General features: G+C 39.0%; 1 protein-coding gene across 1 annotated transcript in view; it reads left to right on the top strand.

Moving 5' to 3' along the window:
• The window catches only part of TPRG1 (tumor protein p63 regulated 1), a gene marked incomplete at its 3' end in the record, with an annotated part of 111,734 nt that overhangs the window by 23,380 nt on the left and 62,697 nt on the right, over window positions 1–25,657 (top strand). The window contains exon 3 of the mRNA XM_082839503.1: window positions 14,806–14,982. Coding sequence (XP_082695629.1) covers window positions 14,806–14,982 — 177 coding nt within the window. The remainder of the gene's footprint in view (window positions 1–14,805; window positions 14,983–25,657) is intronic.

Raw genomic sequence — 25,657 nt, 5'->3', positions numbered from 1 at the left:
GCTGCCGTTGATGGGCTAAGGTCAATCATACTTTATCTTGTCACAGTATAATTAGGAATGCTGAACTACTTTTGTAATGAAAAACACTGCTACTAATAATTTAAAAAATAAAGACACACATAAAACAAAAACCCCAAGTAAACTGAGGAATCGGGGATTGCTAAACATTTTAGTCATGAATAATAAATGTAATATACAAATTAACAACCTGAAGTGTATCTCCTCCCCAACCCCACTCATTTTTGCATCCTTTCATCTATTCTAGACTTTGCTACTCAAAGTGTGGTCTTGGAATCAGCAGCAGCAGCATCACCTAGGAGCTTGTTAGCAGTGCCGACCCTCAGGACCCACCCCAGTCATATAAACCTGAGTCTGCATTTTCATAGGATCTCCAGCTTATTCCTATCATTAAAGTCTGAGAAGCACCGGTCTAGATCACTCTCACGCTCGTGCTCTGAGGATATCAGTGGCTTCTCACTGCCTATATACCCTTCTGTTGCATCTTTAAGACCCTACATGTCATGGACCGAATTTCCCTTTCCAACCTTATTTACCATTAAGCCCTTTAACAAATGCTACCAGTCAGATTGAATTACCTGCTGTTCCCCCAGAGTTCCTGACACAATACCTTGGCTTCATGATTGTACTCATCCAATTTGCTCTATCTGGTATGTTTTCTCTCCTTCCTGTTCATCCAGACCTTTCCTGTCCTTCAGGGACACTGTGCCTCTAAAGCCTTTCCATATTAATTCAACCAGAATAACCTTCTCTCCCTTCTCTGTGCTCACCTTATACAACATAATATAGTTCATGGTGTACATTGTGAGGAAAGCATTCCTTAAGTCAGGGCCTGATTCGGAGTCACCTTTGTCCAAGCCCATCTCGGCCCACCTCCCAGTACTTAGTACAGTGTCTGGCATTTGGTAGGGGCTCAGAACTGATCATGGACTTGACTTGCATCTAATTCTGATAGAGCCATCTATTGCCTGAAGCCCTTCACTGACACTAGCAGGGTCCATCCATCGAGTCCTAACTCTATTACCCTGGGCCTCCAAGCAGCTCAAAGCCCAACGAGACTTCCTCCATCCTTGGGTGAAAGCACTCAGGCTGAAAATGCCTCAAATCTATCAAGATGTTAATGACCTGTGGCAGGACTCTGGCAGCAACAAAAGCACCTCTGTTGCCAGAATCCATTTATACTGGGTGGGTGTTTTCGACAACCACTTAATTAAACACATTGCTTTTCTCTATAAATTCCTCCATGGCAACAGCCTCAACCAGATAGCTAATGGTCCCTAAGTAACCTGAATTACAGGACAGTGAGAGCATTTAGATGCTGCAGTCACAAACGTACTTGGAAGTGTTTGTTTTCCCAAGACTGCTACGAGTTAAGGAGGTGTCAGGAAGAGCCAAGAGGTGAAAAGAAAGTCTGATGAAGCTAAATGCCCAGCTCCATCGTTTATTAGCTACGTGACCTTGGTATGTTAGTCTCTTACATCCTCTGGGCCTCAGTTTTATCATTTATAAAATGACCATGTAAAGAGGGATATTAATTTAAGAATTAAATTATTTAAAATATATACAATGCTTATACCAATTTTGGCCACATAGTGTGTGCCACCTAAGAGTTTGCTTTTATAATGGTTATTATTATTAATAATAATATTCACCCATTTATACAATCATTTACGTGTTTACCAAGCTCCTTACATAAGCCAGACTCTGCCCTAAATGATGAAAATACAGAAACAAGTAAGACAAAATTTCTGTCTTCAAGGAACTCTCAGTCTTGTGGGGAAGGAGGACATGTAAAGGAAGTCACAGCACAGTATGATACTTGCCGATACACAGTCTTACAAATTATTCTGTGGGAGCTCAGAACTCAGTGTGTCTGTATTGTTGACATAGGTCAAGGGAGGGAGAGAAATTTCCAAAAACGATATGATGGGAAAGAACATCTCAGGAAGAGGGAAGAATCTGTGCAGAGTAACTGAGACAGGCTCAGGGAACCACAGACAGTTCTCTATGGCTGGATTAATGAGCAAGAGTCAGAGAACTAGAAAGAAGTTGGAACGGCAGGAAGGAACCAGAAAGGAAAGAATTTTCAACACAGGCTAAGGAGCATGGATCACATTTTTTTCTCGAGTCACAAATTGGAGATCCATAAGCCATTTCCACCCTGCTAAGTATTTTTCAAAATTTGAATTTGAATGTTTTTAGTTAAGGTATGTGCTTCCAGTTTGCCAACACCTTGTCACTTCCCATTGTCTCACACTGGCCCCTCTTCATTCCCTGATGCAGTGGTGTGTGCTCGGCTCTCCCACTCACGATGGCCAGCTGTGTGCATCTCTTCCAACTCCAGGTCCAGTGACGTCACCTTGGGATATTGAAATCAGTCATGACAGGAGAATTTATACCAAGGAAATAAAATCAGGGCTTCATCATCATCATTATTGTTACTTTAGAATGTGTTTACCATTTACAGCACACCACTGCCTTTGTTTCCTTCATGACCACTATAGAGGCATTGCTGTCTTGAGTTAAATAGGGTGTTGACATTATTAGAAAGGCAATAGATTCTGGAAATAGTTGCCCAATAATTTAAACTTAGTCTTGATTATTTAGGGGACTGCCAATGTGTGGTTTATTAAAGAAAACAAATAAGACCTCAACCTTAATATTGAGGCTATCAACACATTTAGGTCACTACAGCTGTTATACAGACAACTATTATAGTCTCTTATGAATAAACGTGCTGCCTGATACACAAAGAGGAAATTGTCTCCACTCTATTGGGTCCCTAGGTTATCCCAAAATGCCCTGTTGTAGGGAAAGTAGGTTGGGTTTAGGAAGAGTAATCAATGTGAAAGAGAAAAGAGCCTCTGCTTCCACTAGTACGTTCAATGGAAAGAACTACCGAGTTTAAGAATTGCTGTGGCTTCTGAAAACGCTGTGCTATGTGAATTAGTAAAAGTGTAATCTTCTGAGCAAGGAAACTTACCAGGGAAATTGAGAGGAAACTGTATAATGATGAAAGGGTCAATCCTTTCATCCAAGAAGACAGAGAAATCTTAAATGTGTATACACCAAATAATAGAGCTGCAAAATTTTTGAAATGAAACTGATAGAACTGAAAGGAGAAATAGACAAATCCATGATTACAGTTGGAGACTTCAAGACCATTCTTTCAATAATTGATATAAAAAAATGGGCAAAACTGCAGCAAGGATTTAGAAGAACTTAACAACACTATGACCCAATCAGCATTTATAGAACTCTCCACCAAGTAACAGCGGAATACATGTTCTTTTCAAACACCCACAGAACATATACCAAGATCCACCATATCTTGCACTACAAAGCAAACGTCAGCAAATTTAAAAGAATTGAAATCATACAGGGTATGTTCTCTGATTACAGTGGACTCAAACAAGAAACAATAATAGAAAGATAACAGAAAAATATCTAAATGCTTGGAAACAGAACAACATACTTCTAAATATGGGTAGATAATCCTGAGGTCAAAGAGAGAGTTTCAAAGAAATTAAAAAGTTCATTGAATTGAATGCAAATAAAGACAAAACATATCCATAGCTGTGTGGGATACAGCTACAGCCGTCCTGAGAGAGAAATTTACAGCATTAAAGGAAAAGTGCTCAAATCAGGTGAAGGAACATCCTAAGCCAATAGTAGAAGCCTCAGCCTCAAGAAATTAGAAAAAGAAGAACAAACCCAAAGCTGAGAAGGAAAGAAGTAATAAAGATAAAAGTAGAAATTAATAAAAAACAATAGGAAAAATTAAAGAAGCAAAAAGCTTCTTTCTCTGAAAATTTCAATAAAGTTGACAAACTGCTAGCAAGGATGACCCAAAAAACAAAAAAAGTCATAAATTACGAATATTAGGAATAAAACAGGGGGTATCACACAGACCCGACAAACACCAGAGAGATAATGAGGAATTATAGCCAACAACTCTACACACATAAATTTGACAACTTAGATGAAATGAACCGTTTCCTCAATACACACACCCAAGATGAAATAGATAATTTAAGTAGCCTTATAACAATTAGGAAATTAAATTTGTAATTAAAACCTTCCCCAGGGCCTCCCTGGTGGCGCAGTGGTTGAGAGTCCGCCTGCCGATGCAGGGGACACGGTTTCGTGCCCCAGTCCGGGAAGATCCCACATGCCGCGGAGCGGCTGGGCCCATGAGCCATGGCCGCTGAGCCTGCGTGTCTGGAGCCTGGAGCCTGGAGCCTGTGCTCCGCAATGGGAGGGGCACAGCAGTGAGGGGCCCGCGTACCACAAAAAAAAAAAAAAAAAAACCTTCCCCAAATGAAATATCTAGGCCTGGATGGTTCTACTGGAGGATTCTATTAAGCATTTAGAGAAGAATGAACACCAATTTACATAATCTTTTCCAGAAAATAGAAGAGAAAGGAATGCTTCCCAGCTCATTCTATGAAGCCAGTATTAACTTGATACTAAATCCAGACAAAGACAGTACAAAAATAAAACTACAGACCAATACCCCTCATGAATATAGATTTAAAAATTCTTAACAAAACTTTGGCAAATAGAATTCAGCAATATAAAAAAAATAATTATGTACCATGACCAAGTGGGGTTTATTCCAGTGATGCAAGGCTAGGTCAATATTAGAAAATTAATCCATGTAATCCACCATATTAACAGGCTAAAGAAGAAAAATCATATGATCAGATCAATAGATGCAGAAAAAGCATTTGACAAAATTCAACATACCCATTCATGACAAAATCCCTCAGAAAATAACAGAGGGGAACCTTTTCAATTTGATAAAGAACATCTATATCAAACCTATAATAATTAACATCATGCTATTGGGAAAAGACAATGTTTTCCCCCTAAAATTGGGAACAAGGCAGGCGTCCACTCTCACTACCAATATTCAACATAGTCCTGGAAGTTCTAGCCAGTGTAACAAGGCAAGAAAAGTAAATAAAATGCATACAGGTCAAACAGCAAGGAATAAAAACTGTTCCTAATTGTAGATGGCATGATAGTCTGTGTTGAAAATTCCAAGGAATCTACCAAAAAGTTTCCAGAACTATTAGATGAGTTTAGCAAGTTTGCAGGGTACATGATAAACATACAAAAAATATTTTAGTAATAATTTTTTAAAAATAAAAAATCAATTATATTTCTATACACTAGCATTGAGGAGGTACAAACAAAAATATAATAACATTTATAATCACTCAAAAAAAGAAAAATATTTAAGTGTAAATCTAACAAAATATGTATAGGACTTACACACTGAAAGCTACAAACTGCTGATGAAAGAAACAAAGATCTAAATCCCATGTTCATAGATTGGAAGAATCAATATAGTAAAGATGTCAAATTTGACATACAGGTTCAACATAATTCCTTTCAATCTCAGCAGGATTTTTGTAGGTATGGACAAAACTATTCTAAATTTTTTTTTCAGTTTGCCTGTTTTATTATTTTATTTTATTTTTAAAATATTTATTTCTTTATTTATGGTTGCATTGGGTCTTCGTTGCTGCACGCGGGCTTTCTCTAGTTGCAGTTCACAGGCTTCTCATTGCAGTGGCTTCTCTTGTTGTGGAGCACGGGCTCTAGGTGCACAGGCTTCAGTAGTTGTGGCATGCAGGCTCAGTAGTTGTGGTTCGCGGGCTCTAGCGTGCAGGCTCAGTAGTTGTGGCACAAGGGCTTAGTTGCTCCGTGGCACGTGGGGTCTTCCCGGACCAGGGCTCGAACCTGTGTCCCCTGCATTGGCAGGCGGACTCTTAACCACTGTGCCACCAGGGAAGTCACTATTCTAAAATTTTTATGGAAAGACAAAGGAATTAGAATAGTTAAAACAATTCTAAAAAAGAAGAATAAAGTGTTTCTCACTGGCAAGTCCTATTTTCTACTATATAACTTCAGCCCCTGGCCAGAGCTGATTGGACAAATGGGGGCTAATCGGTTAGCTGATGTGAGACTCAAGAAGACAACTCAGAGGAATGATTTGGGCTAACAGAATCCCTTATCTTGAGAGTCTGAACTGGGAGATTTAGGACAACAGAGGCCAGTTAGCTACGAGAGCAGATTCTGCAAGTTCATGTATAGTCAGGACTAAGGAAACAATAAGGTCATAGGCAAGGTGGAATTAAAGAGGAGCAAACACTGGCAGTAGGCAGAAGGCCACATCGGTCAGGAGGAAACACATGAGATGCATGGAGCGATACACAGACATCACGAGAGAGACAGCCCCTCGAGAGTGCATTTCATTCCTTGTGACTTTCTAGGTTTCCTAAATCCCAACTGCGTTATGGTTCCTGTTCGTAGATTTCTGTGGGATTCCTCAGAGTATTTTTGTAACACATCTCCTCTTCCTGGACTTGCCTGATGTGGGATGTGTCTCCTGTACCCAAGGAGGTGTAACTAACACAGTACAGTAAGCAAATATCTCTCCCATTTAAAAGAATAAAACAAGGGAGGTGGCAAGATGTGAGCATTTGTTGTATCCCATCCCCCTGTTCTTCCCTCTCTGTTGCCTCCTCAAAATTAGTCCTTGTTCTCCTGCCGCTTCTTTGGCTTCTGATCAAGTGAATCCCCTAAAGTGAATTTGGGGGAGGCGGGGAGGAGAGAGCCCCTCGGGGGTGGGCCTCTTATTAGAACCTGGTGTGCCCAGTAGCTGTGCAACAGCTATTTAGTTGTTTTGTGGGAAACAGAGAAGGATGGGGTGTGCCCAGAGTCTTCTCTTTTGTGTAGCTTTTAAAATATCCTCTTACTGATGGTACTGTGGTAGGGAGAGCACAAATGCCTGCTGCACGGGGAAGATACGTGGGAGAAGCCGCTAGATGGAATGTATATGGCCTGGGCTTGGGGGGTCAGAAGTGCTGGATTCTCACCATGGCTCTGTCATTGGTACTAGATGCATGTCACTTTATTGAGACTTGGTTCCTCCACCTGTGAAGTGGGGATAATAACCATTTAACGTGAAAACATTCTCAAATTGCAAAGAAATTGTCGTGATTTCAGCACGAGATGTGGCTTCTGCTTAAATCTCCTTCCACTCTCCTCCTTGTTCCTTTTGCTTTGGTCACGCTGGCTTCCTTGCTGTTTCATAAAACGTGATGGATCCCATCTTGCGGACTTTGTTTTCCAGGGGGAAAAGTGACCATTGTTTTTTTCTGCACTCAATTGGAGCAATATGAAATTTCATGGTAGGACTTCTCTTACTCAGGCAAAAAGTAGTTCTGTGGATACAAAAGTGGATGTTTCCAGGTTCATCCTTGTCCATATTTTACGGGGACACTTTGTCCTATACTGAGTGGTACATGTTAAAGACGTGTTGGAGAAATGAATAAATATTCCTGAGGCCTTTTTAGTGTACCTCCAGAGAATCATCCGTACTTTGCAACTCGTGCTTTTCCAACACTGAGATCTTCACCAAACAGCAGGAAATGAAAAGCTGATAAGAGAGTCTTCTTTAAGGACATCAAATAGATACCTAGGGTTCCTTTTCCTCAGCCCTGTGGGCAATGGGCTGGGAATCCAGACACCTGAGTCTGTGGACTTGTGTTCTCATTATCCCGTCTCATCATACCCATTAACTCTTCCTTAGGTGATTTCACCTCACATCTTAGAGAACCGTGTATTCCTTAAGAGTTGAATGTTTTTCTCGGTATTCCCAGTAGCTAAGTGCGGGGCCAGGTACATGGCCGGCTGCATGGGGTAGTGGGAAAAAAATGAACCACAGGAAGTCAAGTCAGGGGACGGGAACAGGGAAGGTTTGTGGACATCGGGTTTTTATTAGAATACTGTGTTTACTTGGAGGGTCCCCTATTTTAAACACATTGGAGAGGCCCAGGGAGAGATTAACCAAATGATTGAAAGAACTGCATGTGGGTTATTTAGCTAAATGTTTTATAAGACTTCACTTAACTCAGGGGGAGGCAAATTGCTCTGCTTCAATGCCATGCATTTTTCATCTGTTTGTGTTTGAATTGTAAACCCAAACTGGATTCTCTTCAGGGCCTGGAACCCAGTGGGTGCTCAGGGAATATGTGTGGAATGAATGATTCAGTGTTTTCCTCCTGAGTTGCTGATTCTTGGCTAGCCAAGGAGCTGTCTTCCTCTTTCAAGGGCTGGTTATTCTAAGAGGCTAGAGGGGCACAGGAAAGAAGATTGATTTGTAAATCAGGTATAATCATTCTATTCAATATCAGAGACGATGTCTTAGTGGTGTGTGTGTGTGTGTGTGTGTGTGTGTGTGTGTGTGTGTGTGTGTGTGCATATTTGGGGGAATAATATTAGAAGAGTATATTTGGGGGAGAAAAATCATTTCCAAACCATAAACTGATTTGACACAGACTTAAAAGAGCAACTGAGAGTATTGTTAGGAGTAGGGCTGGGGCGACTGGCAAAGCATCTGGGATGGTTTGAGTAATGGGGTGGGGGTCCTGGAAACGTGCTCGGATGGGTCCCACCTGTCATTGGTGGTTCGCTGTTGCCCTCTGCTGGCCAAACTGTTGTAGTACCAGGAAACTGCAAATCTCCGGGAGCCACTAGGTTCCCTGTTTCCACCAGGAGGTCTAGGCCCCTTCCCCATCAAAGATGGGAAATGCAGCTAGTGCTGAGGAACAGCAGTGGTAGGAGAATGTAGCAAATTCTCTGCCAGGAGAGACAGGCTCTCGTCACTGTGGGGATGAATCTTATGATTCTAATTTTTTATTCCATGCTCTGTTCATTTACTAAGACCTTGCTGTCTCTTTGGCTCTGTGCTGGGCACAGTGAGGAGACCCAGATAGGGCTCGGTCACTGACTCTACACCATAGGGTCTTCCATCATGTGTGTGGGGAACGGAAGGAGAAGTACAGAAAATTGTGACTAAGGCCACAATTGAAACCTTGATAAAGGTTGTGTGTATTTAACGGAAAGAGAGATGGTATCTACTTGGGGGCGAGGGAGGTCAGGGGAAGGTGCCATTAAACAGATAGCATTCAAGCTGGGAACCTGAAGGATAGGTGATTTTTTTACTTAAAAAATATCTCTTTTAATATTACTCAGCCATAAATATGAATGAATTCACAACATTTGCAGCAACATGGGTGGACCTAGAGATTATCATACTAAGCAAGCAAAGACAAATATCACATGATATCACTTACGTGTGGAATCTAAAAAAAATAAAAGATACAAATGAACTTGTTTACAAAACAGAAATAGACTCGCAGACATAGAAAACAAACTTATGGTTACCAAAGCGGATAGTGGGAAGGGGATAAATTAGGAGTTTGGGGTTAAAATACACACACTACCATATATAAAATGAATAGCCCACAGGGACCTGCTGTATAGCACAGGGAACTATAGTCAATATCTTGTGGTAACCTATGAAGGAGGAGAATGTAAAAAAAGAATATATATATTTATATATGCGTGTATGGCTGAATCACTTTGCTGTATACCTGAAACTAGCACAACATTGTAAATCAACTGTATTTCAATAAAAATGTTAAAAGATATATCTCTTTTATCATAAAAGTAGAAAGTTTATCATAAAAAATTAAACTTTGGCTAATAAAAGCATGAGAACAAATGAAAGTCTCTTGAAATCCCAGCACTCAGATATAATCAGTGTTAACATTTTGATCTATATATTTTGCTGTTGTAATTGGAAGTACACTGAAGGTACCATTTTGTATCCTCCTCTTTCTCACTCTTTTGGTATGAACATTTTCCCAATGTTACTTTTTTTTTTTTTTGAAAATGTGCTATTTTATGGGGGAATATTTCAATTTGTACAACTGTGGATAGGATTCTTCAAGCAACTTGAGGCAAAGCATATAGGTTGCACTGCCCAAGAATTGTTAATTCTTCAATTCATTTCAGAAATAGTTTTTGGACACCTACTACAGTGGTGACACCATGCTAAGAACTGACTCTCTCTTTGTGATGTTTACAGTATAGGAGAGAAGACTGACATGAATTAGGTAATCACAGAAATAACTATAAGATTGCATCTGGGAGAAGTGCTGTGAAGGAGAGATGTGAAGTTCTATGAAAGTATATATTAGAAAGAAGAGAAGTAGTCCTGGAGGTCTGGGAAAGCTTTCCAGAGTAAGGGGTAATTGAGGGTATAGGAGTTAATTAAGTAAAGAAGATCAAGAAGAACGTGACCAGCAGAGGGAACAGCACATGCAAAGTCCCTTCAGCAGGAGTGGGCGTCGTTGAGTCCAAGAAACTGAAAGTAGATCAAAGAGAAGGGAGTGCAGAGGTCTGAAATGTCGTTGAAGAAATAGGTAAGGCCTGACCCTACAGAGCCTCTTAGACCAGGTGAAAATCGTCATTTCTTGTAAGAGCTATGGGGAACTGTTGAAGTGTTTGAAGCCAGGGTTGGGAGGTAAAGGACAGACAGATTTGTTTTTATTTATTTTTTTATTTATTTACTTTTGGCTGCTTTGGGTCTTGGTTGCTGCGTGAGGGCTTTCTCTAGTTGTGGCGAGCAGGGGCTACCCTTCGTTGCGGTGTGCGGGCTTCTCATTGCGGTGGCTTCTCTTGTTGTGGAGCACGGGCTCTAGGTGTGCAGGCTCCAGTAGTTGCGGCATGTGGGCTCAGTAGTTGTGGCTCGTGGGCTCTAGAACGCAGGCTCAGTAGTTGTGGCACACGGGCTTAGTTGCTCTGCGGCATGTGGGATCTTCCGGGACCAGGGCTCAAACCCGTGTGCCCCGCATTGGCAGGTGGATTCCTAACCACTGTGCTACCAGGGAAGCCCCAGATTTGTTTTTAAAAAGGTCTACCTCATTGCAGTATGGTATGAGGCTGGGAGGGAAATAAAGTGTATGTAGATAAACCAGGTCCAGGTGGCTAGTTGCCCAAGCCCAGTGAGAAGGGGACTGCACGAGTCCAGGCAGGAGATGTGGGAAGACTGGATTAAGATAGTGAAAGTCTAGTTGGAGAGAAGTGGATGGTTTTGAGAGATGTCTGGGTGGTAGAATGTTTAGGACTTGGCATGTGAGGTGAAGAAATAGGATGTGTCCCTAAAGACTCCTAAGTCTCTAGCATACATAACCGGATGGAAGAAGGGTTTTACCCCAAGATAGGAACACTGGAAGAGGTCAAAGTTTGGAGGGGACAGTCATAGATGTTTGCTTTGTTTCCCAGAGATAACATTTTCAGGAGTGGTATAGATCATCACATCAGCTCTTTCCAGAGATAGCTCTTACCACACTTGCACACCACACTGAAGGGTCCTCTATTTGGGGGTGAGTGGTCCCATGGAGAAAGCAAACACTATGCCTGGATTTGCTGTCTCCATACTTATTTCAGGGCCTTGAACTACTACTTGCTAGGTGTCAAGCATTGGGCAAGTCATTTTAAGGGTCTCTGGACCTTAGTTTCTTATCCTTAAAATGAGGGTAATAGCTTTTAGTCCAAAAGATCGTTGGGAGGATTAAACAAAAGGATTGATATTCAAGAGCTTTGTGAATGTCCGTGGACTACACAAACACAATATGTTATTGTTATTTCTACTCCTATATTTGTTCTGAATATTACCGCCAAACTTATATTAATATTAGGAATATAAAATTCAATGTTTTCTCCAAGAGTTCTCTGGGAAAAAAGGCGTGATTGAAGTCTAAATAAATAAATCTACCACCCAGAAGCTAGAGATGGTGGCCCCAAACTATGTATAAGCCTGTGTGTTTACTTGGATTCAGACTTTTCCGACATGTAAATTATGCAGTCTGTGTCACAGCAGAGCACTCTGTTCCTAAAAAGAATTCTCTCTCTTTTTTTTTTTTTTTTCCTGAATCCATCCTCTACCTTTTAAAATAAATCTCATTATGGAGTGCTGACATTTTCAGTAAAACCATTAAACTAAAATCTGAGGATTTTTTAGACTAAAAACAAGTCTGGTTTATTAGGCAGCAGCTTATAACTTGCTGCTAAGTAGATACAATCTATTTAGAGAAATTTATGTAGATATCTGATACAACATTTCAGAATCCTCGTCTCTTTCTGACTAAGACGGAGAATGTTAAACAGATTATCAAGAATTCTTTCCTTCTCTTGGTGGAGTAGAAGTTGAATATTGCAGCATTGTTAGGGCCGATGGAAACCATAGGACCAAGATTTAAACCGGATCTCTTGACCCTCCATCACTAACACTACTACCGTATTCTAGCTGAGTGACTTTCAATGTGACTTTCTTCAAAGGGTGGTGGGGAGATGTAGAGCTAATACTTGTACAAGCATAAGGGCCGGCGTATAATAAGGCATGATCTCATCTTTCTTTCTTTCCTTCTATTTCTCCCTATTTCTTCCTCCTTCATCTCCCTTTTTCTCTCCTTCACGTCTCTTCCTGTTCCTCTTCCTGTTGATTAAACTTTTAATTTTGTCTCGCCTGTCTTTAGACTACATTGAGGAATGGCACATATTGGGGTTACCCAAGGACACTTAGGTCCCTGACAATGATAATAACAGCTCATTTACAAACCACCGATTGAGAATCATGTCCCTTAATCCTCTCCCCAAACTTAGGAGATGAGTACTGTCTCCATTTCACAGATAAGGAACGTAAGCTACAGACAGGCTCAACAGCCAATCTTACAGAGTTAGTTAGCTGGAAGTTTTCATCCCCAGTTACTCACCCAGCCCAAAGGCCTCCAAAATGATTGTGATTGGCACTCCTTTACCACTCAACAGATATTTATTTAGAGCAGGCTGTTTGACAGGAACAGAGTAAATAGCCCCGCAGGCACAGTCACAGCCCTCATGGAACACACACACACACAGACACGACACACACACACATAGGGATGATCCTCAGATGACACTCACTGGCATTGCCCTACCCTCTGTACTTTGGTGTCCATTCTGATTTGTCAGTGTTCATGTGGTACCAGTTACTAAACTTTTAACATATCGTTCCTTCTTACAAACTATGAGAAGTGCTGAAAATGGAAAAGGATCAGAAAGCTTTGAGAAAATATAATAGGGGGACAAGTTTATATCGGAGTTTAAGAAATCTCCTTTGAGTGAGGCATTTGAACCATGACTTGAACAATGAGTTTCTCAGCCTGCTATGAAATGGTGCTGGGCAGAGGCCAGACCGTACAGGGACCTGTAGTCCATGTTATGTAACTTGGATTTGATTCTGAAATCAAAAAGATGTCATTTAATAGAGTGAACAGGGGAGTAACATCATTCCTTTTGTATTTGAAGAATAGCACTCTGGTTACTATGTGAAAATGGATGGGAGCAGGGTGCCCAGTCCTAATTTTTACATTAGATTGACTCTGTGTAGTGGGGGTTCAGATATGAATCAGTCACAAATCATCCTTTTCTGTCTCTTAGGGAAGACAAAACATGCACTGAAACGGTTATCATATAAGTCATGCAGTGCTATATACAAAGGCTGTAGCAGACAGACAGCAAAAGCGTTGAGAGTGAGGAGAATTTCAGACCATGCTCCCTTTCTTTTAACCAGAAGCATTGCTTCTGGTTCTCTCTGTTCTCTCTGTTGGAGAGATTCTTAACTCTCAGAATTTTCCATGCATATCCTGAAAGGCTCTCAAATCTGAAGCAAATCAATTCAGTAAACACTTATCCAGTGTCTGCTTTGTCTTTGGCTTGTAAGAATCTCAGTTCACTTGTTTCACTATGTTTATACCATAAGAAAATGACAGAATGAGCTTGAAATAGTGATGGCTTGGGTGGAGGTCACTGGACCTATATTCAAGTCTCCTTTTTTTTTTTTTCTATTTTGTGGTATGCGGGCCTCTCACTGTTGTGGCCTCTCCTGTTGCGGAGCACAGGCTCCGGACGCACAGGCTCAGCGGCCATGGCTCACGGGCCCAGCCGCTCCGTGGCATGTGGGATCCTCCCAGACTGGGGCACGAACCCGTGTCCCCTGCATCGGCAGGCGGACTCTCAACCACTGCGCCACCAGGGAAGCCCCAAGTCTCCATTTTATCTTCAGTCAGCAACGCGACCTTTGGAGATTAGCATAAACTAATGCCTAGTGAGTCATCCAGATTGAGTTAGAACAAAGATTATTTTTGGTGTGCTTTGAGGAAGATGTGCTCCATGAAAGCTTTCTAGAGAACTGGGAAGACATGGAGGAGCATGAATCAGTTGACTGCCAACATGATACAATCTTGCTATTCCCCTAATGGATCCTGTCAAGGCTAATCATCTCTGAGCTCTGTGGCCGTAAAACCTCTCCCTGTGGACTCCCCTGGTGGCACAGTGGTTAAGAATCCACCTGCCAATGCAGGGGACACAGGTTCGAGCCCTGGTCCGGGAAGATCCCACATGCCGCGGAGCAACTAAGCCCGTGCGCCACAACTACTGAGCCTGCGCTCTAGAGCCCGTGAGACACAACTACTGAGCCCGCATGCCGCAACTACTGAAGCCCGCGTATCTAGAGCCTGTGCTCCGCAACAAGGGAAGCCACCACAAGGAGAAGCCCGCACACCGCAACAAAGAGCAGCCCCGCTCACCGCAACTAGAGAAAGCCCGCGCGCAGCAACCTAGACCAAACACAGCCAAAAAAACCAAAAAATAAAACGAACAAAACAAAACAAATCCTTTCCCTGTGATCCTCCACTTCCCTCCTCCCTTAGTCATGGGGCTGGAATGAGAGAGAAGCGATGGCATTCTTCAGCTTCTCTTTCTTCCGAGGTGATCAAACCTCATTATTTTCTGTGTCAGTAGATATGTTTCAGACAATTCCATTATTTTCAACTTGGAAAGATTATGCAAATAACTTTTGTTCTCTGTGGTGATTTTTTACAGGATAGACCGCTGGAACAATGAGAAGGAGAGGATCTTGCTGGTCACAGACAGGATTCTCTTGATCTGCAAATACGACTTCATCATGCTCAGCTGTATGCAGTTGCAATGGATTCCCCTGAGTGCTGTCTATGGCATCTGCCTGGGCAAGTTTTCCTTCCCTACAATGTCACTGGACAAGTGAGTATGATGTCTTAGACTCAGGAAAGTGGTGCAGTGGGTGTGGGGCAGGCAGGGGAAACAATCACCACGTTCAGTTCAGTGCTGTAAGCTGGGAGAATCCAGGGGAGAACAGTGATGCTGTAGCCGAATTCATCAAACAATCCTTGAGTTTCCACTCTACGTCAGACACCAGGGATACAGTTTTAAGTACATTTGTACTTTAATATGAATACCTGACAGGTCAGTGGTTGAAGGTAAAGTGGAAAGAGCTGTGGGGACATGGAGGAAGCGGTTTTCACCTAATGCCTGTGGCAGAGATTAGAGAAGCTTTCCTGGAGAAGAGCTTGAGCCAATATTTGACATGGGGTAGGAGTCAGCCGAAGAACAAAAGCTTAAGAATATTCCAAGCAGAAGGAAGAGAGAGCAACCAAAGGAATGAAGGTAGGAAAAAGTTCTGTAGAGTAAACACCATACAGTACCACTCCCATCTGTGAGGTAAGCCTGAATACCCCCCTGTCTCCTAAGAGTGCTGTCACCTGCAAAATACCCAGCGCTTTAAATTAAGGCAGTCTGGTTCTAGACACCTTGGTGCCTTTATTCGTGACATTTTAACCCGTGGCTTCTAGCCCCAAGCAATTGACCATTTCTACCCTTCCTTGCTGTACAATGTTCCTGCAACTTTTTCTACAAAGGTAATGCCTACCACACAGGGTCAACCAGGTCTGAAACATTCCAGGGAGAGGTGCGGCCAAATACACCAGTGTGGCTTTATAACAGCAACCACAGGAGGGCCTTGTTCTTGGGGTCCTGCTGCCATCCTCACCCCCAGCAGCTGTCACTTGCCTTTGGGAATTGAAATTATTCTACAAAGCTTAATGAACAGAACCCAAGATGGCTAATAAGACTTCTTGAAAGAAGTCTCTTTGGGATCTTTCCTGGAAGCTTAGTGGAGGAGGGGACATCACCTCTCTCGGAGAGGTTGACAGTTACCAAGAGACCTGGTGAGGTCTGTAGAGGAGGGTTGCTGAACTGAGCAAATTCTTGTTATGGTCTCAGGAAGAACTGACTTTCTTCAACATTTTAAATCTAAGCTGGAGGACAGCTGCCTTCCTCTGAACCTCTGAATGTGAACTCTTCCCATGGAACTGTGAGCTCTTTTAGGGCAGGTACCTTTTGTTGTTGTCATTCTTTAAGCACCTGGCTGAAAAATCTTTCTAAAATACTGAAAAAAGTATAGGCCGATCAAGTGATTGGGTTTCCTTACATAAAGCATATCATATCAGAAACCTATTTCTTATTTGCTCTTTTCATGGATGCTAGAAATGATTGATTTAGTTCACTGACTTTTTTGAACTGGTGGATTTTTCAATAATATAGGCACGTGGTAAACATCTATTTAAATATCACAAAAAATTATTTATCGTCAGGATATCTCTCCTAACCCAGACTTTCAGTTTTCCAGAATTATTTTCAAAGGTGATAGTTAGCAGTTTCGTGTGTTTTATTCTTTTTTTTTTGAGAAATAATCTGCAAATATATAAGAATAAAAATGTCTTTGTATGTATATATGTGGGTTTACACATATTTGTAATATTGATATACACATACATTTATCACAAATTATTTTACCCAGCGGGTACACATACCATAAAATGTCCTGCCTGGAGACTTTATTATGTAATCATGGAAAGATTAACTTCAGTCCTTTTAATAGTGCAGAATATTCCATTTCAAGTCTAATCTATCTATCCAGCCCCTTATTCATGGATATTTATTTTTATCTTTTCTACTACAAACAAAGCTGCTATAAATATCCTTGTCTACAGGACTTTGCGCATATGTGCAAATGTATCTGTAATGTAAATTTCTGCAGGCAAAATTATTAGGTCAAAAGTCATGTGAATTTCAACTGACAGCTACTGTCAAATTGCCTTCTAAACAGGTGATGCCAGTTCATGCTCCCTCAGTGTGTGAGCATCCTTTTTCACACACTCTCACCAATATCCTGTATTATGAAACTCTTTTTCTTTGCCAGGGAAACAAAGAAAAATGTCTTACTTTTGTTCTAATTTCCATCACTAGAATTTGAAGGAAGTTGAGGGTGTTTATCTTAGGTTAGAAAGTAATTTTATTTCTTTTTCTGTGAACTGCCTATTTTTCATCAGAGCCCATATTTTTTCTATTGAGATATTGATTTTTCTCTTACTGATTTGTAAGAGCTCCTTATCTATCAAAGAACTTGGTCCTGTTTCTGCCATATATATTGCAAATTTTTTTTCCCATTTGTCATATCTCTTTTAACTTTATAATGCTATGTTTTACTGTCTTTGAGTTTTAGGTTGTCAAATGTATCAATCTTTCAAGACTTCTGAGTTTATTTCTTTTTGAGAAAGGTTTTCTCCACACTGAAATTATAAAATATATTTCCACCTTTTCTTCTAAAGTTTTTACAATTTATTTTAAAAAATAGTTAAATTTATGTTTCATCTGGAATTTACCTTAAGTAAGAAAAAAGATAAGCAATCAACTTTATTTTTTTAACCAGATGGCAGGCTAGAGTTCTCAACATCATTTATTCAATGCTCTCCTTTATCAATGTATATTTTACTATGTGTATTTGTGTTTATTTCTGGATTATCCATTCATCTGTTTACTAGAGGACAAAATGATTTTAATTATTATAACATTTTATTACATTTTAATATCTGGTAGAGTTACTCCCCTCTTATTAATTTTTTACAAGATTTATTTATGCATATTTAGTTTTCCATCAGCTTGCCTAATTTAAAAAAATCCTATTGTTAATAGGATTTTCGAATGTTAAATCAACCTTTCAGTCTTAAAATAAACACATTTAGTCATGGTGTATTATCTTTTCTATACATTGTTGAATTCAGCTTGCTAATGTTTTATTAAGGAGTTTTGTGTCTATGTTCATGAGGATATTAGTGTATTATTTTCATTCTTTTGTAATGTCTTTGCCAGGTATTTGTGTTACGCTGGCCTCAGAAAACAAGCTGGATAGTGTTCCCTTCTCTTTTATTTTCTAAAAGATTTTGTGTATAGCTGGTGTTCTCTCTTCCTTGAATGTTTGATAGAACTTACAAAGGAAATTTTCTGGGCCTGAGATTTCTTTGTGGGATAGTTTTAGATAATAAAGTTAATTTGTTTTATAAATATTGAGTTACTCGTATTTTTTTCTTCTGTGTTAGTTTTGGTAAATTATATTTTTCAAGGAATCTGTTGTTTAAGTTGTTTTATTTGAAAGCATATAGTTATTAATATTCCATTGTTATCCATTTAATGTCTTCTTTCTTAATTTTCGTGATCTGCATTCTCTCTCTTTATTTTTTCTATTGATGAACCTATTAATTTTTTTTTTTTTGGTTTTAACAAGAACATGCTTTTCACTTTGCCAATTTTCACGATTGATTCTATGTAGTTGATTTCTACTATTTCTTTTATTTTTTTCTTTCTTCTACTTACTTTTTGGTTTACTTCTCTTTTTCTTTTTTTAACTTCTTAATGTGGAACCTGAGGGCATTGATTTTAGGCCATTCTTTGTTTCTAACGTGAGCATTTAAATCTATAAATTTCCTTCTACACACTGCTTTCCCTACATCTCACAGATTTGGGTATGTTGTGTTTATACTATCATTCAGTTAGAAAGATTTTCTAATTTTCCTTGTGATTTCTTCTTCGACCCATGGATGCTTTAGAAAGTGTACTAGAAATTTTCCATATATTTTGGGTTTTCCTAGATATTTTAACATTACTGAGTTTTAACTTAGAGAATATACTGTCTTTGACTTTAATCCTTGTAAATGTATTGAGACATTTTTATTGACGCAACTATATAGTACATCTCTCTGAATGTATCATGTGCATGTGAAAAGAATTTTGTGTTTAGTTTTCTATAGATATCAATTAATTCATTGAGTTTGATAATGTTGTTTAGATTATGGGTTTACTGATTTTTGTCTAGTATTTTTTTTTATTGGTTACTGAGAGGGGAATGTTAAAATCTGCTATTATTGTGGGATTTTCTCTTGTCTCTTTAATTTTATTATTTTTTGCTTCAGGTATTTTGAGAGTCTATGTTAGATGCACACACATTCATGATTGGTATGCCATTTTGATGAATTGAGCCTTTTTTCATTATGAAATGTTGCTTTTTATCTCTGGCAATACTCTGTCTAGAAATCTATTTTGTATCTCATATTATTATAGGCACTCTATCATTTTTATACTTATTTTTACATAGTATATATTTTTTCAACCATTTACTATCTCTCTTTGTATTCAAAGTGCATTTCTTGTAGAGATCACATAATTGGGTCATACTTTTAATCTGTTCTGATCATCTCTGCCTTTTAATTAGAGTGTTTAGTTCCTTTTGTAATTTAGTAATTTTGATATGATTGAAGTTAAGGATACCTATTACTTGTTTTCTCTTTCCCCCTTCTACTTTTTATTTCTTTGTACTGTTTTCAACCTTCTTTGTAAGTATATATTCTTCAAATTATATATATAATTACATATATATAATTCTTCATAATTATATATTGGGTTGGCCAGAAAGTTCGTTCGGGGTTTTCCATAAGATCTTACAGAAAACCTGAACAAATTTTTTGGCCAACCCAATACAATATATATAAGCTTTTTAGCTATAACATTTTACATAATTTTGTAGTTGCTTCAGGCAGATTTTCTCAACCTCAGCACTATTTACACCTTGATCTGGATCAATCTTTGGCATGGGAATCTGTTCTGAGCACTGTTGGATGTTTAGCAGCAACACTGGCCTCTACCCACTGGGTGCTAATAGCACCGTGCCTCTGTGTTATGACAACCGAAAATATCCCCAGACATTGCCAAACGTGCCCTGGGGGTAAAATCACTCTGAATTGAGAACCACTGTTCTAGAAATTATAATATAAATACTTTTCACCATGCACTTAGAGTTAATATTATAACACTACACTTAATATTATAACACTACACTTAAAACATAGAAACCTTGTAAATACATTGTTCTAAGAATGTAAATGTTGGAAATGGCATGATAAAGTCAGTATAGTCACAGGAGGTAACAAGAATGAGGCTTTGAAGGAAGAAGTTTATTACACTCACAAGTCCCAGAAAGGGAGTCACCACATGCCATGTAGGGCCATAAGGGAAGACACAGTGTCCATCAAGAAGCAGAGGGGCAGGAGCTGGGGGACAACTTAGGCCATGATCTTTTTTAGAGTTTCCACAGGAAAGGCAAGGCAGGGCAGGGTAAACAGTTTATGATTGGCCAGTATGAATAATTTTGATAGACTTTAAACTGCAGGTGGTTCCTGGTTGCCTGGTACCTGGTTCTTAGCTAAGGCAAAAGAATATTGCCTTATGGGAAGTATGGGCCAGATAGAGGAGGTATGCCTCTGGATTATTTAATTTGCATATCAAAGTCCATGTGTTAGGCATTGTGCTATCTCTAAGAGTTGGCTACCCCTAAGAGGGGCCGTCTCTTCCCTGCCAGAAAGATGTCAGAACATTATAATACACAGAAAATTAAAATGTATGTATACAATATACATATAGCTCCATTTATATCCCCTCCTCACTGCCTTTTACATTGCAGTTGTCATGCATATTACTTTCATGTGCATTTTAAACCCCACAAGATAACATTATAAATTTTGCTTTAAGAAATCATATGTATTTCAAAGAAATTAGAAAATAAAGTTATCTTTTATATGCACATGTTTTCATTTCTGATGCTCTTCGTTTGTTCCAGAAGATTCAAGTTTCTCTTTGAGGTCATATTCCTTACACATGAAAAATTACTTTTTAGCATTCCTTGTAGTGTAATCTACTATGATAAAATTTCTTATTTTTTATTTTGGGGGAGGTCTTTATTTAGCCTTCATTCTTAAAGAATATTTCCTCTAGTTAGAGAATTCTGACTTGACATTTGTTTCTTTCAGCATTCGCAAGATGTTGTTCCACTGTTTTCTGGCCTCCATAATTTCTGGACAGAAGTCCACAGTCATTTGACCTGCTATTCCTCTGTGTATTCTCTAGCTGCTTTCAAATGTTACCTTTATCTCAGTTTTCTGAAGTTTGACTATAATGTGCCTACTCCCTTGAGTTCTGCTATTAATTTCTAGTTTTAATATTATACTGTGTTTAGAAAATGTCTTCTCTACTATTTCTACTCCTTGGGATTTACTGAATATTTTTACATCTCAATTGTTAATTTATATCAACATTTCATAAATACTTGAATGTGCAGTCTCTGCTTTTTTGTATAGAATTCGATAAATGGTACTTAGATCCATTATCATTATGTTCTTTGTGTCTTGTTTGTCTTTGCCTATTATTCATTAATTAAGTTTTTTTGGCTACTTGATCTACTCATAGACTGAGAGAGGAGACTTAAATTTTCCTTAACTATTATGCTTTTTTTGTTTTTAACTTTGTGACTTAACATTATGAACGTTCGTATTGTCTTGTTTGATGTAGGAACATTTATAGATGTTGAATCCTTATTTTAGATTATAATCTTTTTCATTATAAAGTTTATCTCCTTTAATGTCTTCCTTGCTTTTGGTCTTGTCTGCTGAATATTGCAAACCTTATGTCCTCTTTATTTGAATTTTCTTCATATATTTCTGCCTGTTTTTTACTGTAAACTTTTGGGGTTTCTTTATTTTTTGATGTGTTCGTGTATGCAGCATATGATTGAATTTTACTTTGTGATCCAACCTGAGGGTCTTTTCTTTTAATTGGTAAGATTAACCTGTTTATACATATTAATGTGACAGTTACAGTCTTAGTTCTGCCATCTTGATTTTTGTATTATTGCATTTTTCTAAATATATTACCGTATTTTCTATATTTCCTTTGTTTTCCATTGAGCATATTTTTCTTTAATCAAGAAAGTTTAGAGTCTTTTTCTACTAGTGACTATAAGTGTAATTTATAGTAATCTTAACTCTATCTTTTTTGAATATTATCTATTTACTTCCTAAGATAAACTCATTTACATTAACAACCCACTTTTTCCTCTCCTTTTTATACTTCTCTATCATTCATTTCTTAAAGTTGCTTATAATTATTATTATTAGTTATATCATGGTTATTTATTTAAAGAATATGCTTCCACTTGATATGCCATCTTCAGCAGTGTATATTAAAGCTCCATGGTGAGACATAAGAAATCTGCATATTCCTACTATTCTCACATCCTCTCATCCTTCACCTCCCTTCTTTCATTAGTTTTACCAGACAAATTTCATTTTTTATGGCTTGTTTTATTTGATTTCCCATGAGGCACCCGGTTATTACCATAGAGAGTTGGTGTATTTCTGGGCCTCCTAATTAACTTGTGTGGCTTTATTCAGATTTTCATCCTGGGTTAGAGTAAGAAAGCGTGTCCCAGCAGCTAGCATGCTGTTAAAAATTAAAATGCTTATTCTGGGCCCCCCCAGGTGTAGAAACATGGTGTGATGAAAGGGTGGTTTTTAAAGTTCTGCTCAGTTTTTTTTAGCAAACCTCCGTAGTAGAGTTCTGAACAGAGGATAGAGTCTTGGATTTCAGTCCTAATTTTACAACTGTTAACTTTGTTTCCTCATCTTTCAAAAGGTCATTCATACTGTCATTCTGTTTCATTAATAGTCTTATTGTACAGCTCTAATGAGATAATTTGAAAGCACTCTGTAATATGCCTTATAGATATCAGGTGTTAACAAGTTCTGATTTTTCTCCCAGATGAAAGCTTTTGTTAACATGGAACTAAGTAGATTAATTTGATTTTTATCTTTATTTCCAAGTCAGTTAGCCCTTCTTGGTTGGGCATTAAGTCACCATTATAAGTCAGAGTTCATCAGGCAGGGAAAGGAGGAAGAGGCAAGGGAAAATCACCTGCTAAATAATCATAAACTGAATCCAGAGGAAAGCCTGAATAGAGTGAGCACATTCCCTTGTTATAAGAAAATGCAGTGACTTAACATTAGCACCTGCTGGCTGCAGAAGGCAATGCTGACACTGTTTACCAAGAGCTCTTACCTCCCTCGTGCCATTTGACCTTCAACAGCAAGAATAAATAGCATGGACTGACTGCATTTTAGAGATGAGAGAAGTGAGACCGAGAGGGGTCCAGGGATTCATTGCACCATCAGCTATTTAGTATTAGAGTTGGGCTTCAAAATCAGTTCTTCTAACTTCCTGTCCAGTGTTCTTTTCCTTCAATAAATAATATTTTATCTCCTTTTCTTCTCCCTCCCCTCCCCTCTCCTCCCCTCCCCTCCTTGTCCCTTCCTTTCCCTTCCCTCTCCTCTTTCTCTGTCTATGATCTTGCTTCTGTGTTTTCATCCTCTGTCCTCTCGTTTCCTCCTCTCTGTCTCTCTGGGTGAAGATAACCTCTCCTGTTAATGTAGCTTCTGCTTCTCTTAAGAAGCTGTGAAGAGGTCTATTGGAACTTAGCAGAACCTGTGCCAGTGTATCCCACGTACTGGTACTTACAAAACAGAGTTGTTCTGTTTTATTCACTGATTTGCCTTTGGCTTAATATGAAGTGAGAGTGTGATGGGAAGAGACACCTACAGGCTATGGATCATTTATCTGTGAGATGAAGGAAGATTCTCTTTGGGTTAGAACAGTCACCAGACACAAAACCAGGAAATGGTAAAAGGTCTGGTTGATCTTACAGAGTAACTAGCTTAATTAGTTGCTAGTACATAGCCTTTATTGTTCCTTATCTGAGATGAGAACCCTATATCTTATTTCTATCATAATTGGATTCATTCCCAGATTTTAATTAAAATTTAATTTTTGTAATCCTGTTGAGTCTATAACCTCCCAGAAAAGTGGAGGAGGGAGAGGAAGACTCCGTTTCTATGAGATTAACCATTAGGTTAAAGCTATGACCAATTTTAGCCACAGCAATTTTCTTACTGCTTGAATTTAGACAATTCATTTTAATTCCTGGGCTCTCAATTTCCGATCTATAAAATGTCAATAATAAAAATCCCTGTCAGGCCTAACTCATAGGTCATTATAGATTTAAATAAAGGATATAAAAGTGTTTTGTAAATTGTAAGGTGTTAAAATAATTGTTACTTAAAGAGTTCTAAAAATCCATATTTACTTGCTAACTCTCCCATTTTTAAAAATATGCCCACAAGAGATAATGATGAGGAAACTGAGTGGTCAAGTGACTTGTATGTAATCAAACAGATAACATGATGGTGGGGTCTTGAACATGAGATCCTCTGATTTCAACTCCTCCCTTTGTCATGCACCTAGTTCCTACTGGTCCTCAAATGCATTGTAATTTTTGAGGATAAATGGGCCCCATTTCATGACCTCTGTTCCTATCTGAAGTCTGTAATCAGGAGGTAGAGGATAAGTAGTTTAGAGCTTAGAGAGCAGGTTCTGAAGTCAGGCTGCCTGGGAGCCAATCCTAGATCTGCTTCTGGGTGACCTAGAGCAAGTCACACAACAACCTGTGCCTCAGTGTCTTCACCTGGAAACTGGAGAGGGTAATAGTATCTATCTCAGTCCATGTTGAAGATTAAATGAGATAATACCTATAAAATATTTAGAAAAATATCTGGTATGTAATAAGCACTTGAAGGATGTAAGCTTCTATAATAGCTTTGGGAGAAAGACACTGATTAAGGATTCAGGGATCTGGGTCCTGATCTACTTTCTTAATCAGGAAAGTCTCCTCCCCTGGCTGAATTTCAGTTTCCTCACTTATAAAATCTCTGAATTTTTTTTATGAAGTATAATGTCTGGGACGCCCTCCTCTTTCATGTCTTCCTCATGCTGATACTAAGTCAACAGGGGGCAACTCCTAGCATTTACAATGTTGTATTAGTTTCAGGTGTACGGCAAAGTGATTCAGTCATTCATATATATATATATATATATATATATATATATGCATGCACACATGTACACACACACATATGTATTCTTTTCCAGATTCTTTTCCCTTATAGGTTATTACAAAATACTGAATATAGTTCCCTATGCTATACAGTAGATCCTTGTTGCTTACCTATTTATACATAGTAGTGTGTATACGTTAATTCCAAATTCCTAATTTATCCCTAAATCTCTAAATTTTTTTCCCTTTTTTAATTTTTTTTTTTTGGCCTTGAAATCCTATGCTTTGTGGTACTCTATTTATGTAGCAATTTCCCCAAGTCATTCATCTTAGAGGGCTGAATGATTTTACCTAATCAATTACTCCTGTGAAAAAGGTCTAAGATTTTCTGCTGGAAAATATTGTTGCTGTCACACTGATATGCCAACAAAAGCTGAGTGGGAAGGTCAGGCCTAGAAATGCCTTCCTGCAAGAGTAGGCATTACACATTTATCTCTCCATGCCGTTGAAAATTTGCATTCTGCAAAATATAAGGGATAGCAATGCTGCAGGAGAGAGGCTCGGAAGTTGCTTGAGGTGGTCACCCCTCATCCTGTCCGTAGAGACGCTGGTGAAAGCAGGGGCTAGGAGCTGTCCCTGTTGACTTAGTATCAGCAGGAGGAAGGCATGAGAGAGGAGGGCATCCCAGACATTAACCCATCACCTCAACCTTGCTCCCTGAGGTCCAAAGGCCGACGAGCTGCTCCGTGCCCCCAGAGTTCTAATTTGGGCATACGTTTGTCAGATGAGAGCTTCAAAGGGGCCTCTCCT

This window comes from Leucopleurus acutus (assembly GCF_964270905.1).
Source record: "Leucopleurus acutus genome assembly, chromosome: 5".
Taxonomy (NCBI): domain Eukaryota; kingdom Metazoa; phylum Chordata; class Mammalia; order Artiodactyla; family Delphinidae; genus Leucopleurus; species Leucopleurus acutus.
The sequence above is the reverse complement of the archived record's forward strand: the minus strand, read 5'-3'. Positions and strand labels throughout refer to the sequence as shown.